The sequence below is a fragment of the Salvelinus fontinalis genome, chromosome 4, assembly GCF_029448725.1.
Source record: "Salvelinus fontinalis isolate EN_2023a chromosome 4, ASM2944872v1, whole genome shotgun sequence".
Lineage (NCBI taxonomy): Eukaryota > Metazoa > Chordata > Actinopteri > Salmoniformes > Salmonidae > Salvelinus > Salvelinus fontinalis.
In genome coordinates, this window is record NC_074668.1 from 44,665,649 (window position 1) to 44,678,173 (window position 12,525).

General features: G+C 40.6%; 1 protein-coding gene across 2 annotated transcripts in view; it reads right to left on the minus strand.

Annotated features, from left to right (window-relative positions):
- The window catches only part of LOC129853862 (whirlin-like), a 116,728-nt gene that overhangs the window by 11,676 nt on the left and 92,527 nt on the right, over nt 1-12,525 (minus strand). The window contains exons 8-11 of one of the 2 annotated variants that reach the window (XM_055920313.1): nt 5,164-5,238; nt 4,156-4,921; nt 3,353-3,525; nt 2,883-3,008 (exon numbers count right to left, since the gene is read on the minus strand). In XM_055920313.1, coding sequence (XP_055776288.1) covers nt 2,883-3,008; nt 3,353-3,525; nt 4,156-4,921; nt 5,164-5,238 — 1,140 coding nt within the window. The remainder of the gene's footprint in view (nt 1-2,882; nt 3,009-3,352; nt 3,526-4,155; nt 4,922-5,163; nt 5,239-12,525) is intronic. The other variant, XM_055920314.1, reaches the window with a different exon arrangement.

Consider the following 12,525-nt stretch of genomic DNA (forward strand, 5'->3'; position numbering starts at 1 on the left):
AGAATCACTCCTGTTTTGGGGGGTGTCTTGCTAATTGCCTATAATTTCCACCTTTTGTCTATTCCATTTGCACAACAGCATGTGAAATTTATTGTCAATCAGTGTTGCTTCCTAAGTGGACAGTTTGATTTCACAGAAGTGTGATTGACTTGGCGTTACATTGTGTTATTTAAGTGTTCCCTTTATTTTTTTGAGCAGTGTATATATACACTACCGTTCAAAAGTTTGGAGTCACTTAGAAATGTCCTTGTTTTTTAAACAAAAGCAAAGTTTTTGTCAATTAAAATAACATCAAATTGATCAGAAATACAGTGTAGACATTGTTAATGTTGTAAATGCCTATCGTAGCTGGAAATGGCTTATTTTTTATGGAATATCTACATAGGCGTACAGAGGCCCATTATCAGCAACCATCACTCCTGTGTTCCAATGGCACATTGTGTTAGCTAATCCAAGTATATTATTTTAAAAGGCTAATTGATCATTATAAAATCCTTTTGCAATTATGTTAGCACAGCTGAAAACGGTTGTCCTGATTAAAGAAGCAATAAAACGGACCTTCCTTAGACTATCCGTGTATCTTGAGCAACAGCAATTGTGGGTTTGAGTACAGGCTCAAAATGGCCAGAAACAAAGACCTTTCTGATCCTGGATCACTACTGCCTCTGTTCTGGCGGATTCACAAAACACAAATGCTTTGTTTGTAAATCAGGTCTGAGTGTTGGAGTGTGCCCCTAGCTATCGATGAATAAATAAAAACACGAAGCATGCTTGCCTTACTGCTCTCACTGTTCCTTCACTGTTTCCTACAATTTAGTCATTCAGCAGACGCTCTTATCCAGAACGACTTATAGATAGATCATTTTTTGGTAGAAACCCCCCACCCATCACAGTTATTGCAAGTAGACCCTTCGTCAAAATAATTTTCCTCTATCAGCAGAATCAGCGGCAGGAAGAAAAATTTAAGTGTGGGATGTAATAACACCCTAACACCCTAACAACAATTATATTGGACAGCAGCAGTCCACACTTAAGTTTAAGCACCCTGCAATCTACCCTCATTAGGACAGAGGGGGAAGGCATTCCAACTAACCAACAATGTTTACTCTTTGGAAAGCAGTGGCACTCTAGCGTTATGCAATAGCTGCTGCAGAGCCTTGAAATTGGCTGTGACAACCTATTGTTTATAATGTTCTTATCGCACCATATCCCCAGATGTGTTAAGGCTCTATATCATTAAGTCAGTAAAACAATAAAATTCCATTAGTGTTGACTGTCATATCCTGAAATAACCTCTTCAACCATGTCACTTATAATTCTCTGTATGACCATTCAGAGCCAACCTAATGTCAGCGTGTCAAATAGAACCCTATTCCCTATGTAGTGCACTACTTTTGACCAAGGCCCATACACTCTTAGAAAAAAGGGTTCCAAAAGGGTTCTGTGGCTGTCCCCATAGGAGAACCCGCTTTGGTTCCAAGTATAGCCCTTTTTGGTTCCATGTGAAAGACTTTTGGGTTCCATGTAGAACCCTCTGTGGAAAGAGACCAAAATGGGTTCTTCAAAGGGTTCTCCTCTGGGGACAGCCGAAGAATCGTTTTAGAGTGTAGGGACTATAAGCACTAAGGTTGCCATTTGGAAAACAACTATGGACTGTTACTGAATCATAGACAGTACCATTAAATGGTGGGGGGAAATAGTTGGAATAATGAGGCGGTGTGATATCCCTGCTATGTTGATAATGGGCGAGGCAGCGAGTGTTGTGTTAGATGAACCTATAAATGAGTGGGAGTCGGTCCAACAGGACTCTATTGGACTACTGATATTTATGGGGGCTGTTCATGAGGAGTCATTGATATGGAAATCTCTGCACCGTCACACATACACCTGTTTCTGTCACGCCTGCTCCCGCTCTCCCTCTCTGGCACTCGGGGGCGCCAGGCTGCCTTTCATTACGCACACCTGTCACCATCATCACGCGCATCAGCGCTCATTGGACTCACTTGGACTCCTTCCCGTTTTGATTGCCTTCGTATGATATGTCTGTTTCCTCTGTTTCATCCCTGTGCCAGCATTATTGTTGTTTCCGTTTCCCCTGTCCAGACGCTGTATGTATTCTGCTCCTGTCCATTGGTTATTAAATGTTCACTCCCTGTACCTGCTTCTCGTCTCCAGTGTCAATCCTTACATCAAGGCTGTTCTTGACAATAATATTTAAATACACATGCAGGTCCACTCACAATGACTATGTCTGTCTACTCACACCTGAAAACTAAACATGAAAACACGTGTTCCTTATTGGACAAGTTCAGGTCGACCCTCCATTTTTGGGTTTGCTTCCGTTTTGTTCCTAGTGAATATGGGCCCTGGTGACCTGAATTGATCATCCAATCCAAGACTCCTGAGACTAAACAGGTGGTAGAAAACTTTCTTCAACAAAGTTACAAATCCCCAGGAGAGCATCCTTTACCTGATTTGAGATTCTGATCAATGCAAATATAGGCTGCTATTGCGCACATAAACAGATGCTCGGGGGAAAGTCACATTTAGGATGAAAGTGAAAATGGTAATTCTGTCATTTTTTATGCTTGCTGTTTATGCAATAAAAAATATATAAGTATGGCACACCTTCAGGCGCAACATGGGGGGGTCTACATTCACATAAGGACAAAGTAGTTCTTACTATTTACAGACATCACAGTACAAAAGCCCTGTGTAGTCCTCATCATGCTACATTCATGTTCAGAGTTATCCTAAATGCCGGAGTATGATAAGGTGACGCAGAATCATCTGCTTTTACCCGGAGCCCCATAAACCCTGGTCAAAAGTAGTGCACTATTTTGGGAATAGAGAGCCATTTGGGACGCAGAGGTCTCTCTCACCTGTATGGTGACGATGCGTGGCAGCGGCTGGCGTGTGTTTGCCCCTCCCTCTATAGCGATACCCAGAGTATTGGCATTCTTTACCACATGTACCAGGGTAGGGGTGGGCACTGGAGAGCCAGGCTGCTGCAGGGAACACAAGAAGAATGAGGACATTGAATAAGGACAAAAATACAGAAACAAGACAAACACTACGGTTAACGGATGGACAGGCACTGAGTGTACTGTAATAAAACGTGTGGCAAACCATGAATTTGTGAAAAGGCTAAACATAGTGTTGTGAAACTCAGAGATTTTTTAATGTTATGGAGTGCGTCCCAAATGGCACCCTATTCCCTAGCTAGGGCTCTGGTAAAAAGTAGGGCACTATGAGCCCTGGTCAAGCGCAGTGCACTATATATGGAAAAGGGTTTCATTTGAGACACCAACATGTTATTTATGTTGTGATATGAGCCCTTGGTGGCCCTCACCTGTTTGGATGCCAGTGCTGCAGGTCCCTGGGCCACTTGGGACTGCTGTGTGGCCTGGTTCTTACTGGGCCGAGGACTGCTGTCTTTACTCAGCCCTCCTGCCTCAGCAATGTCCACCCCACTGTCCTCACTCAGAGTCTGACCACTGTCTGACAGTTGGGACAATGTGGCGCCTGGATACACAGAAGTAATAGATTCGATTATATATACACCTTCCTAATATTGAGTTGCACCCCCTTTTGCCCTCAGAACAGCCTCAATTTGTTGGGGCATGGACTCTACAAGGTGTTGAAAGAGTTCCACAGGGATGCTGGCCCATGTTGACTCCAATGCTTCCCACAGTTGTGTCAAGTTGGCTGGATGTCCTTTGGGTGGTGGACCATTCTTGATACAGACGGGAAACTGTTGAGCATGAAAAACCCTTCAGCGGTGCTGTTCTTGTCACACTCACACTGGTGGGCCTGGCACCTACTACCATACCCCGCTCAAAGGCACTTCAATCTTTTGTCTTGCCCTTCCACCCTCTGAATGGCATACATACACAATCTATGTCTCAATTGTCAAGGCTTAAAAATCCTTCTTTAACCTTCCTCCTCCCCTTCATCAACACAGATTGAAGTGGATTTAGTGACATCAATAAGGGATCATATCTTACACCTGCATTCACCCGGTCAGTCTATGTCATTGAAAGAGCAGGTTTTCCTAATGTTTTGTACACACAGGGTACAAGCATGTAAAGTGATACACACACAGAAACACAGGCAGGTACGCACAAAAACACATAGACACACATTGACCTTTACCTCTCTGCTGGGGCTGGGGCCTGACCTCAGCAGTCAGTCTGTGTACGCCTGCCATGACACACTGACCTCCCTGGCTGAGGGAGGGAGAACAGGGAGAGCAGGGTCTGTCTGGGCTACATGGGGGCGGCTTCAGGACAGCAAGAGAGGGACAGGGCGAGGGACATGGGGAGAGACCAGGGGAGGGACACGGTGAGAAACAAGGGGAGGCAGTCTTAGGGGAGGTAGCAGGCTTCTCATGGGAACAGGATCTGAAGATGGGGTGCTTGATGGTCGTCTCCTGGGTTGGAGGAGCAGAGGGGAACCACAAGGGGTTGTGATGAAGGGAGCCGGGGCAGGTATGGTGGCTGGAGCTAGGGCAGCCTTGGAGGGGGTGGTGGTCAGAGGTGGGGGTGGAGATGTGGAGGGAGTTTTGGCAGGTGTGGTGAAGAGAGTTTATGGATGTCTGATGACCAGAGCTTGGATTGGCACTGTGGTTGGTGCCAGGGTTGGGGCTGTTTTGGTGGCCAGGGTTGGGACAGGTGTGATGGAGGCCAGAACTAGGGGAGGTGGAGGTTTGGTGGTTGGAGGAGCTGAAGGATTTGAGGGATTTGTGGTGACATTCCTGGTGTAGCCTGGTGGGAGCAGTAAAGATCAGGCCAGCCTGGGAATGACTGGATGAGGGGCGCTTGGAAGGGGCTCTCTCCTTGGGGTTTCTGGTCTGGGTATGGCCGGAGGGAAGAGATGGCTTGAAGGACGGAGGAGATTCAGCTGTAGACTGCACTTCTTTCTAGAAACACAAAAGGACATTGCTTGTACAGAAAAGTGGTCCAACCTCAGTCTGTCTGCTGAAGTTCACGCCAAAAAAAATGTAATGGAGAGAGTCACCATCAAACGCAACTTCACACCTCACCTTTAAATGCATTGTACACAAAGATTAGCATTTAAGGCTAATTTTCCACTCATGCACGTAATAAAACCTGACTACTATTTCCATCAGACTAGAACAACCTCAAACTCACACAGACTCACCAATGTAACGTCAGGTAGGACATTAGTGCGTACCCCTGGATCTTGCTCTACACTGTCACCATGTGAGCACTCATGCTGAAAGAGACAGAGATATGACTTCACCTGTTTACTTGAACTTATCATTCAAAATAAACAGGCCCATCCATAGACTCACTGACCTGCATCCCAGAACAATGTTGTGTGACAATAATGTGCTGAAACATTAACCCCGTACCGTGACTAAAGACTTCAATTATCAATTAACACATAAAGTTAATTTAGTGCATACAATATAAATGAACTGCAATTTCTTGTTTACTAAGGGTGTGATTTTACAACTATAGTAATGAGGATGTCAACGAGGCCAATTATACAAGCACAGAATGGACCCTGGCAATCAGCAAAACCAGCCAACCAACAGAAAACAACACTTTGTCACCTTGGACCATGGGGAAACTGACACACACACACACACACACACACACACACACACACACACACACACACACACACACACACACACACACACACACACACACACACACACACACACACACACACACACACACACACACACACACACACACACAGAGTCGCGTACAAAAACAGTCGCGTACACACACACACACACACACTAAGATGAACTACTGCTGAGCACACAGAGATATACAGTTGAAGTCGGGAAGTTTACATACACTTAGGTTGGAGTCATGAAAACTATTTTCTCAACCACTCCACAAATTTCTTGTTAACCAACTATTGTTTTGGCAAGTCGGTTAGGACATCTACTTTGTGCATGACACAAGTAATTTTTCCAACAATTGTTTACAGACAGAATATTTCACTTATAATTCACTGTATCACAATTCCTGTGGGTCAAAAGTTAACATACACTAAGTTGACTGTGCCTTTAAACAGCTTGGAAAATTACAGAAAATTATGTCATGGCTTTAGAAGCTTCTGATAGGCTAATTGACATCATTTGAGTCAATTGGAGGTGTACCTGTGGATGTATTTTAAGGCCCACCTTCAAATTCAGTGCCTCTTTGCTTGACATCATGGGTAAATCAAAAGAAATCAGCCAAGACCTCCACATGTCTGGTTCATCCTTGGGAGCAATTTCCAAACGACTGAAGGTACCACGTTCATCTGTACAAACAATAGTATGCAAGTATAAACACCATGGGACCACGCAGCCGTCATACCGGTCAGGAAAAAAGTGCGTTCTGTCTCCTAGAGATGAACGTACTTTGTTGCGAAAAGTGCAAATCAATCCCAGAACAACAGCAAAGGACCTTGTGAAGATGCTGGAGGAAACAGGTACAAAAGTATCTATATCCATAGTAAAACGAGTCCTATATCGACATAACTTGAAAGGCCGCTCAGCAAGGAAGAAGCCACTGCTCCAAAACCGGCATAAAAAAGCCAGACTACGGTTTGTAACTGCACATGGGGACAAAGATCGTACTTTTTGGAGAAATGTTCTCTGGGTGATGAAACAAAAATAGAACTGTTTGGCCATAATGACCATCGTTATGTTTGCATAATGTTTTGGGGGGTGCTTTGCTGCAAGAAGGACTGGTGCACTTCACAAAATAGATGGCATCATGAGGGAGGAAAATTATGTGGATATATTGAAGCAACATCTCAAGACATCAGTCAGGAAGTTAAAGCTTGGTCATAAATGGGTCTTCCAAATGGACAAAGTCCCCAAGCATACTTCCAAAGTTGTGGCAAAATGGCTTAAGGACAACAAAGTCAAGATACTGGAGTGGCCATCAAAAATCCCTGACCTCGATCCTATAGAACTTTTGTGGGCAGAACTGAAAAAGTGTGTGCGAGCGAGGAGGCCTACAAAACCTGACTCAGTTACACCAGCTCTGTCAGGAGGAATGGGCCAAAATTCACCCAACTTATTGTGGGAAGCTTGTGAAAGGCAACTCAAAACATTTGACCCAAAAACTATTTAAAGGCAATGCTACCAAATACTAATTGAGTGTATGTAAACTTCTGACCCACTGGGAATGTGGTGAAATAAATAAAATCGGAAATATATAATTCTTTCTACTATTATTCTGACATTTCACCTTCTTAAAATAAAGTGGTGATCCTAACTGACCTAAAACAGGGATTTTTTACTAGGATTAAATGTCAGGAATTGTGAAAAACGGAGTTTAAATGTATTTGGCTAAGGTGTATGTAAACTTCCGACTTCAACTGTACTTGGGTTTAGCTCTCAGTCATCTTAAAGATAATCTCTCCTCACAATGGTTTCAAATCCCCCCAGTCCACGGCTGAATAATCTCTGCTTTGTTGGAGAAAATGGCACCCTCTTCTGTATAGTGCATTACCTTTGACCAGAGCCAGAGTCTGGTCAAAAGAGGAGCACTAAATAAGGAGTAGGGTGTCATTTAGGGTGCAATATTTTTTATTTATTATTTTATTTTTTGGGGGGGGGTGGATCAGCTTAATATTGCGGAAAGAATGTTGCTTCCAATGTAATTGTCTGCATCATTTCCAATCCCCCATTTTTTGGGGTAAATATATATATCCATTCACGTATGCATACATATACACATATATACATACACATACCTACATAGACATACATACTTTTTTAAAAGAGTATACCTTTATTATTATTCCCCGCAAACCCTACCACCGATCCCCCAATTGGAGTAAACTGATAAACATTTCTGTTTTTACCTTCAATTTATACATCTTATACACATTTTACAGACACAGTCTACTTTATAATAGTTCTCTCTTGTTTGTTCTTAGTCCTTCCTCTATTTCTGTTGTCCATCCAGTTTGATTTCCACTTGTAACTGTGCTATTTCACAATAGCTCCGCACCTATACACATTTCACAGATCCCGTATGCCCTACATTGTTTATCTTGTTATTAGTCCCACCGTTCAGCTCCACTCAACCTTTCCCATCTATCTTCCAACATCATCCATTTCGGATTTTTATTTGCCATATATTTTTCAACTGTGCTGTGATGCTTCACAAAAGATTTGAATCTTCCTATTCTCATAGCTTCCACGGATTGTAAATTAAAAATAAACATTTTTGCTAAAATAATTATTATATTATTGATTGATTGATTGACTATGGCTTTTCAAATCCCCCAGTATTGCTATCTGTAGCGTTAGTTCTACGCAAATGTTGCAATTCTTCAACCATTCCTGGACCTGTGACCAAAAACGAGCTACATGCGGACAATACCAAAATAAATGGTCTAATGACTCTGCCTCCTCACAGCAGAATCTGCAGAGCTGGGAAGATTGTATCCCCCATATATATAACATTCTATTAGTTGCAAGAATTTGGTACAATAATTAAAATTGAAACATTCGAAGTTTTGAATCCAGCGTTGTTTTGCGTATCAATTCATAAACCATGTGCCATGGAATGGGTACATCGAAAATCTCTTCCCAACTATTTTGCAATTTATATGGCACAGCTGTCAGTTTTTTGGTCCTTAAATTAAATTGGTATATGTTTTTATTTATCACACTTTTCTTTAACCATTTATGTTCTTTAATATAAGGCCGACATACAAGTTCCTTACTTTTATCCCCTTCTACATGCCTCTTCCATTTTTGTGGTAATGCTGCAATTAATTGGTTGTAATTTTGGGTAGAGCAGATATTTCCATATGTCTGTGTTAGCTGCATGTGTGACATTACTCCACCAGTCCTATTTATGATATCATTCACAAAAATTATACCTTTTTTAAACATTTCTTCGATAAATACAGTTTTTTTATCAATTACTATATTTGAATTTAATCACAAGATTTGTTGTACTATTTGTTCCGTCCTTTCAGGTGGATTAAACTGAAATTGCAACCAACTTTCTAAGGCTTGTTTAAAAAATAAAGATATTTTGGAGATTATTTCCTTTTCAAACAACCGAAAGTGAGCAGGTGTAATCTGAATAAAGGGAAAAAGGCCCTTCTTGAACATAGGATGAGACATTCGTACCAATCTACTAGAGAACCAGTTTGGATTTAAGTATAACTTTTGTATGACTGATGCCTTTAGTGAGAGGTCTAATGCTTTAATATTTAATAATTTCTGCCCTCCGAATTCATATTCGTTATATAAATAGGCCCTTTTAATTTTATCTGGCTTGCCGTTCCAAATAAAATTGAATATTTTTTGTTCATATAATTTAAAAAGCAGGTCACTAGGTGTAGGCAAAACCATAAGCAAATAGGTAAACTGTGATATGATTAAAGAGTTAATCAGGGTGATTTTCCCACAAATAGACAGGTATTTTCCTTTCCATGGTAGCAAGATCTTATCTATTTTTGCTAACTTTCTATAAAAATTTATTGGAGTGAGATCATTTCTTTCTTTTGGGATTTGTATACCGAGTATGTCCACATCTCCGTCAGACCATTTAATTGGTAAACTACATGGCAATGTAAAATGTGTATTTTTTAGTGATCCAATACGTAATATTGTACAGTTATCATAATTTGGTTTTAATCCAGAGAGGATAGCAAATGTATCTAGATCCTCTAAGAGGTCGTGGAGAGATTCTAGTTGTGGTTTTAAAAGAAAACATGAATCATCAGCGTACAATGACACCTTAGTTTTTAGGCCCTGGATTTCTAATCCCTTAATATTAATGTTTGATCTAATTTTAACAGCTAACATTTCGATGGCAATAATAAATAGATATGCCGATAGTGGACAACCTTGTTTTACTCCTCTAGATAGTTTAAAACTTTCTGAGATGTAGCCATTATTTACTATTTTACACCTAGGGTTACTATACATAATTTTAACCCATTTTATAAGAGATTCCCCAAAATTGAAATATTCTAGGCATTTATATATAAACTCCAGTCGTACTTTATCAAAAGCCTTTTCAAAATCAGCTATGAAAACCAGGCCTGGTGTCCCCGATATTTCATAGTGTTCTATTGTTTCCAGTACTTGCCTTATATTATCTCCAATGTGTCGTCCAAGTAAAAAACCTGTCTGATTAGGATGAATAATATCTGACAAAACTTTTTTTATTCTATGCGCCAAGCATTTTGCTAGGATTTTTGCATCACAACACTGAAGTGGAAGAGGTCTCCAATTTTTTAAATGGACTGGATCTTTATATATACCACTTGGGTCCTGTTTCAGTAATAATGATATCACACCTTCTTGTTGCGTGTCTGATAATCTATCATTTATATAGGAGTGGTTAAAACAAGCTAATAATGGTCCTTTGAGTATATCAAAAAAATGTTTGTATACTTCCCCTGGTATGCCATCCAGTCCTGGAGTTTTCCCATCCTTAAAGGCCCCAATTGCATCAAGTAGTTCCTCCTATGTAATTAGGCCTTCACATGAGTCTTTCTGTACAGATGTTAATTTTACATTATTATTAGGGAAAAAATCCATACAATTAGTTTCAGTTAGTGGAGATGGAGGAGCCTGAAACGAAAACATATTCTTAAAGTACTTTACTTCCTCTTTCAAAATATAATTTGGTGAATCATGCGTGACTCCATCATTTGTAACAAGTTTTAATAAAAAGTTTTTTGGTAGCATTTCTATATTGAAGATTGAAAAAGAATTTGGTGCATTTTTCCAAATATTCCATCCAGTTCGCTTTATTTTTATTCCTCTAACTTATTCTGTGCCTCTATGGTACCGTTTTTATTGTTATCTAACTGTACTGTTAGTCCTTCAATTTCCTTTGTTAATATGGACTCTTTTGATCGAAATTGCTTTTGTTTTATAGATGAGTACTGAATTGCATGGCCTCTAAAGGCACACTTAAAAGTGTCTCATACAATATGGGGATCTGCTGTACCTATGTTATGTCTAAAAAAGTCAGTTATAAATTCTTCTGTCCTAGTTCTAAACAAATTATCATCTAGTAGGCTTTGATTAAATTTCCAATATCCTCGCCCACGTGGAAATTCTGTAAGAGTAATATATATGCCAATTATGTGATGGTCCGACCGCATTCTGTCCCCTATCAAACACTTTTTAACTTTTGGTGCCAGAGAGAATGATATAAGAAAGTAGTCAAGGCGACTAGCTTGATTAAGCCTCCGCCATGTATATCTCACTAGGTCAGGGTATTTAAGTCTCCATATATCCACTAATTCCAATATATCCATGACATTCCTGATTTCCTTAAGTGCCTGAGGGTGATAGTTTGTAGTGTGATTTCCTTTCCGGTCCATAGAGGTATTTAAGACCGTATTAAAATCTCCCACTATAATAATAGAGTCTAGTGTTGCTTGTAGAGTTGATACATTCTTATATATATTGTCAAAGAAGCTTGGATCATCATTATTCGGACCGTATAGGTTAATAAGCCATATATGTTTATTGTCCAATAACATATTTAAAATAATCCATCTACCTTGAGGATCTGTTTGGACAAGTTGCACATTTGGATCAAAGCTATTATTAATTAAAACCATCACCCCTTTTGAATTTCTTTGCCCATGGGAGAAATATATTTCGCCCCCCCAGTTCTTTTTCCACAAAACTTCATCTAAAACTGTCGAATGGGTTTCCTGTAAACAATAGATATTATAATCGTTCTCTTTTAGCCAGGTAAATACTGATCGTCTTTTCTTATTATCTGCTAAGCCATTACAATTGTAACTGGCTATACTTATTTCACCACTTACCATAATTAGACACACCTTTCAATTATTTTTATCAAAATATATGTTTGTAAACGTCCTATTAAAAAGCAACATAATGATTGAGTGTCTATATAGTTGTACCATGACATTTGCATCTCCACTAAGCAAACCTCCATTTGGTCCCCACTATTCCACCCGCCAAAAGCCCCCATCTCGAGTTGGGTTGTCATCACAATGCCCGGCAGACCACCCCCGACCCCCCGCATCGCACAGCCCCGGACCGACTGGGATCCATCCTTCGAAAAGTGCACACAGCGCCATCCACCGAACCGAAGCAGATCCATTGCCAAATGCATTTCCATCGCCCTCACCTCGATTTTTATTACATATTGCTGTGGATCATCCTCTATAGTCCCTTACATCTTTTACTTCTTCCTTCGTAACAATTGTGGGATACACACATACACCCACACACATTCAGCCCTTACCCCCACACAACCATAAGCTCACCCTCTCAACAATTGCACCATCCCAGAGCCCAACTCAAGATGGGTCATGATTTACAAATGTACTTGCAGTTGCAGCTGCATGAGAAGGCCTGCAAGACCGCGCAAAAAATGAGCATAAATGTAGAGATTTATTTACCATTGTCACATCCTAGATGATGGAGGTCAAATGTACACCTTCTTCCTGAAACACCCACAATACGGTCATCCGTTTTGACCATGTTCCCAAGCATCTCCATGCAGTCCGACTTTGATT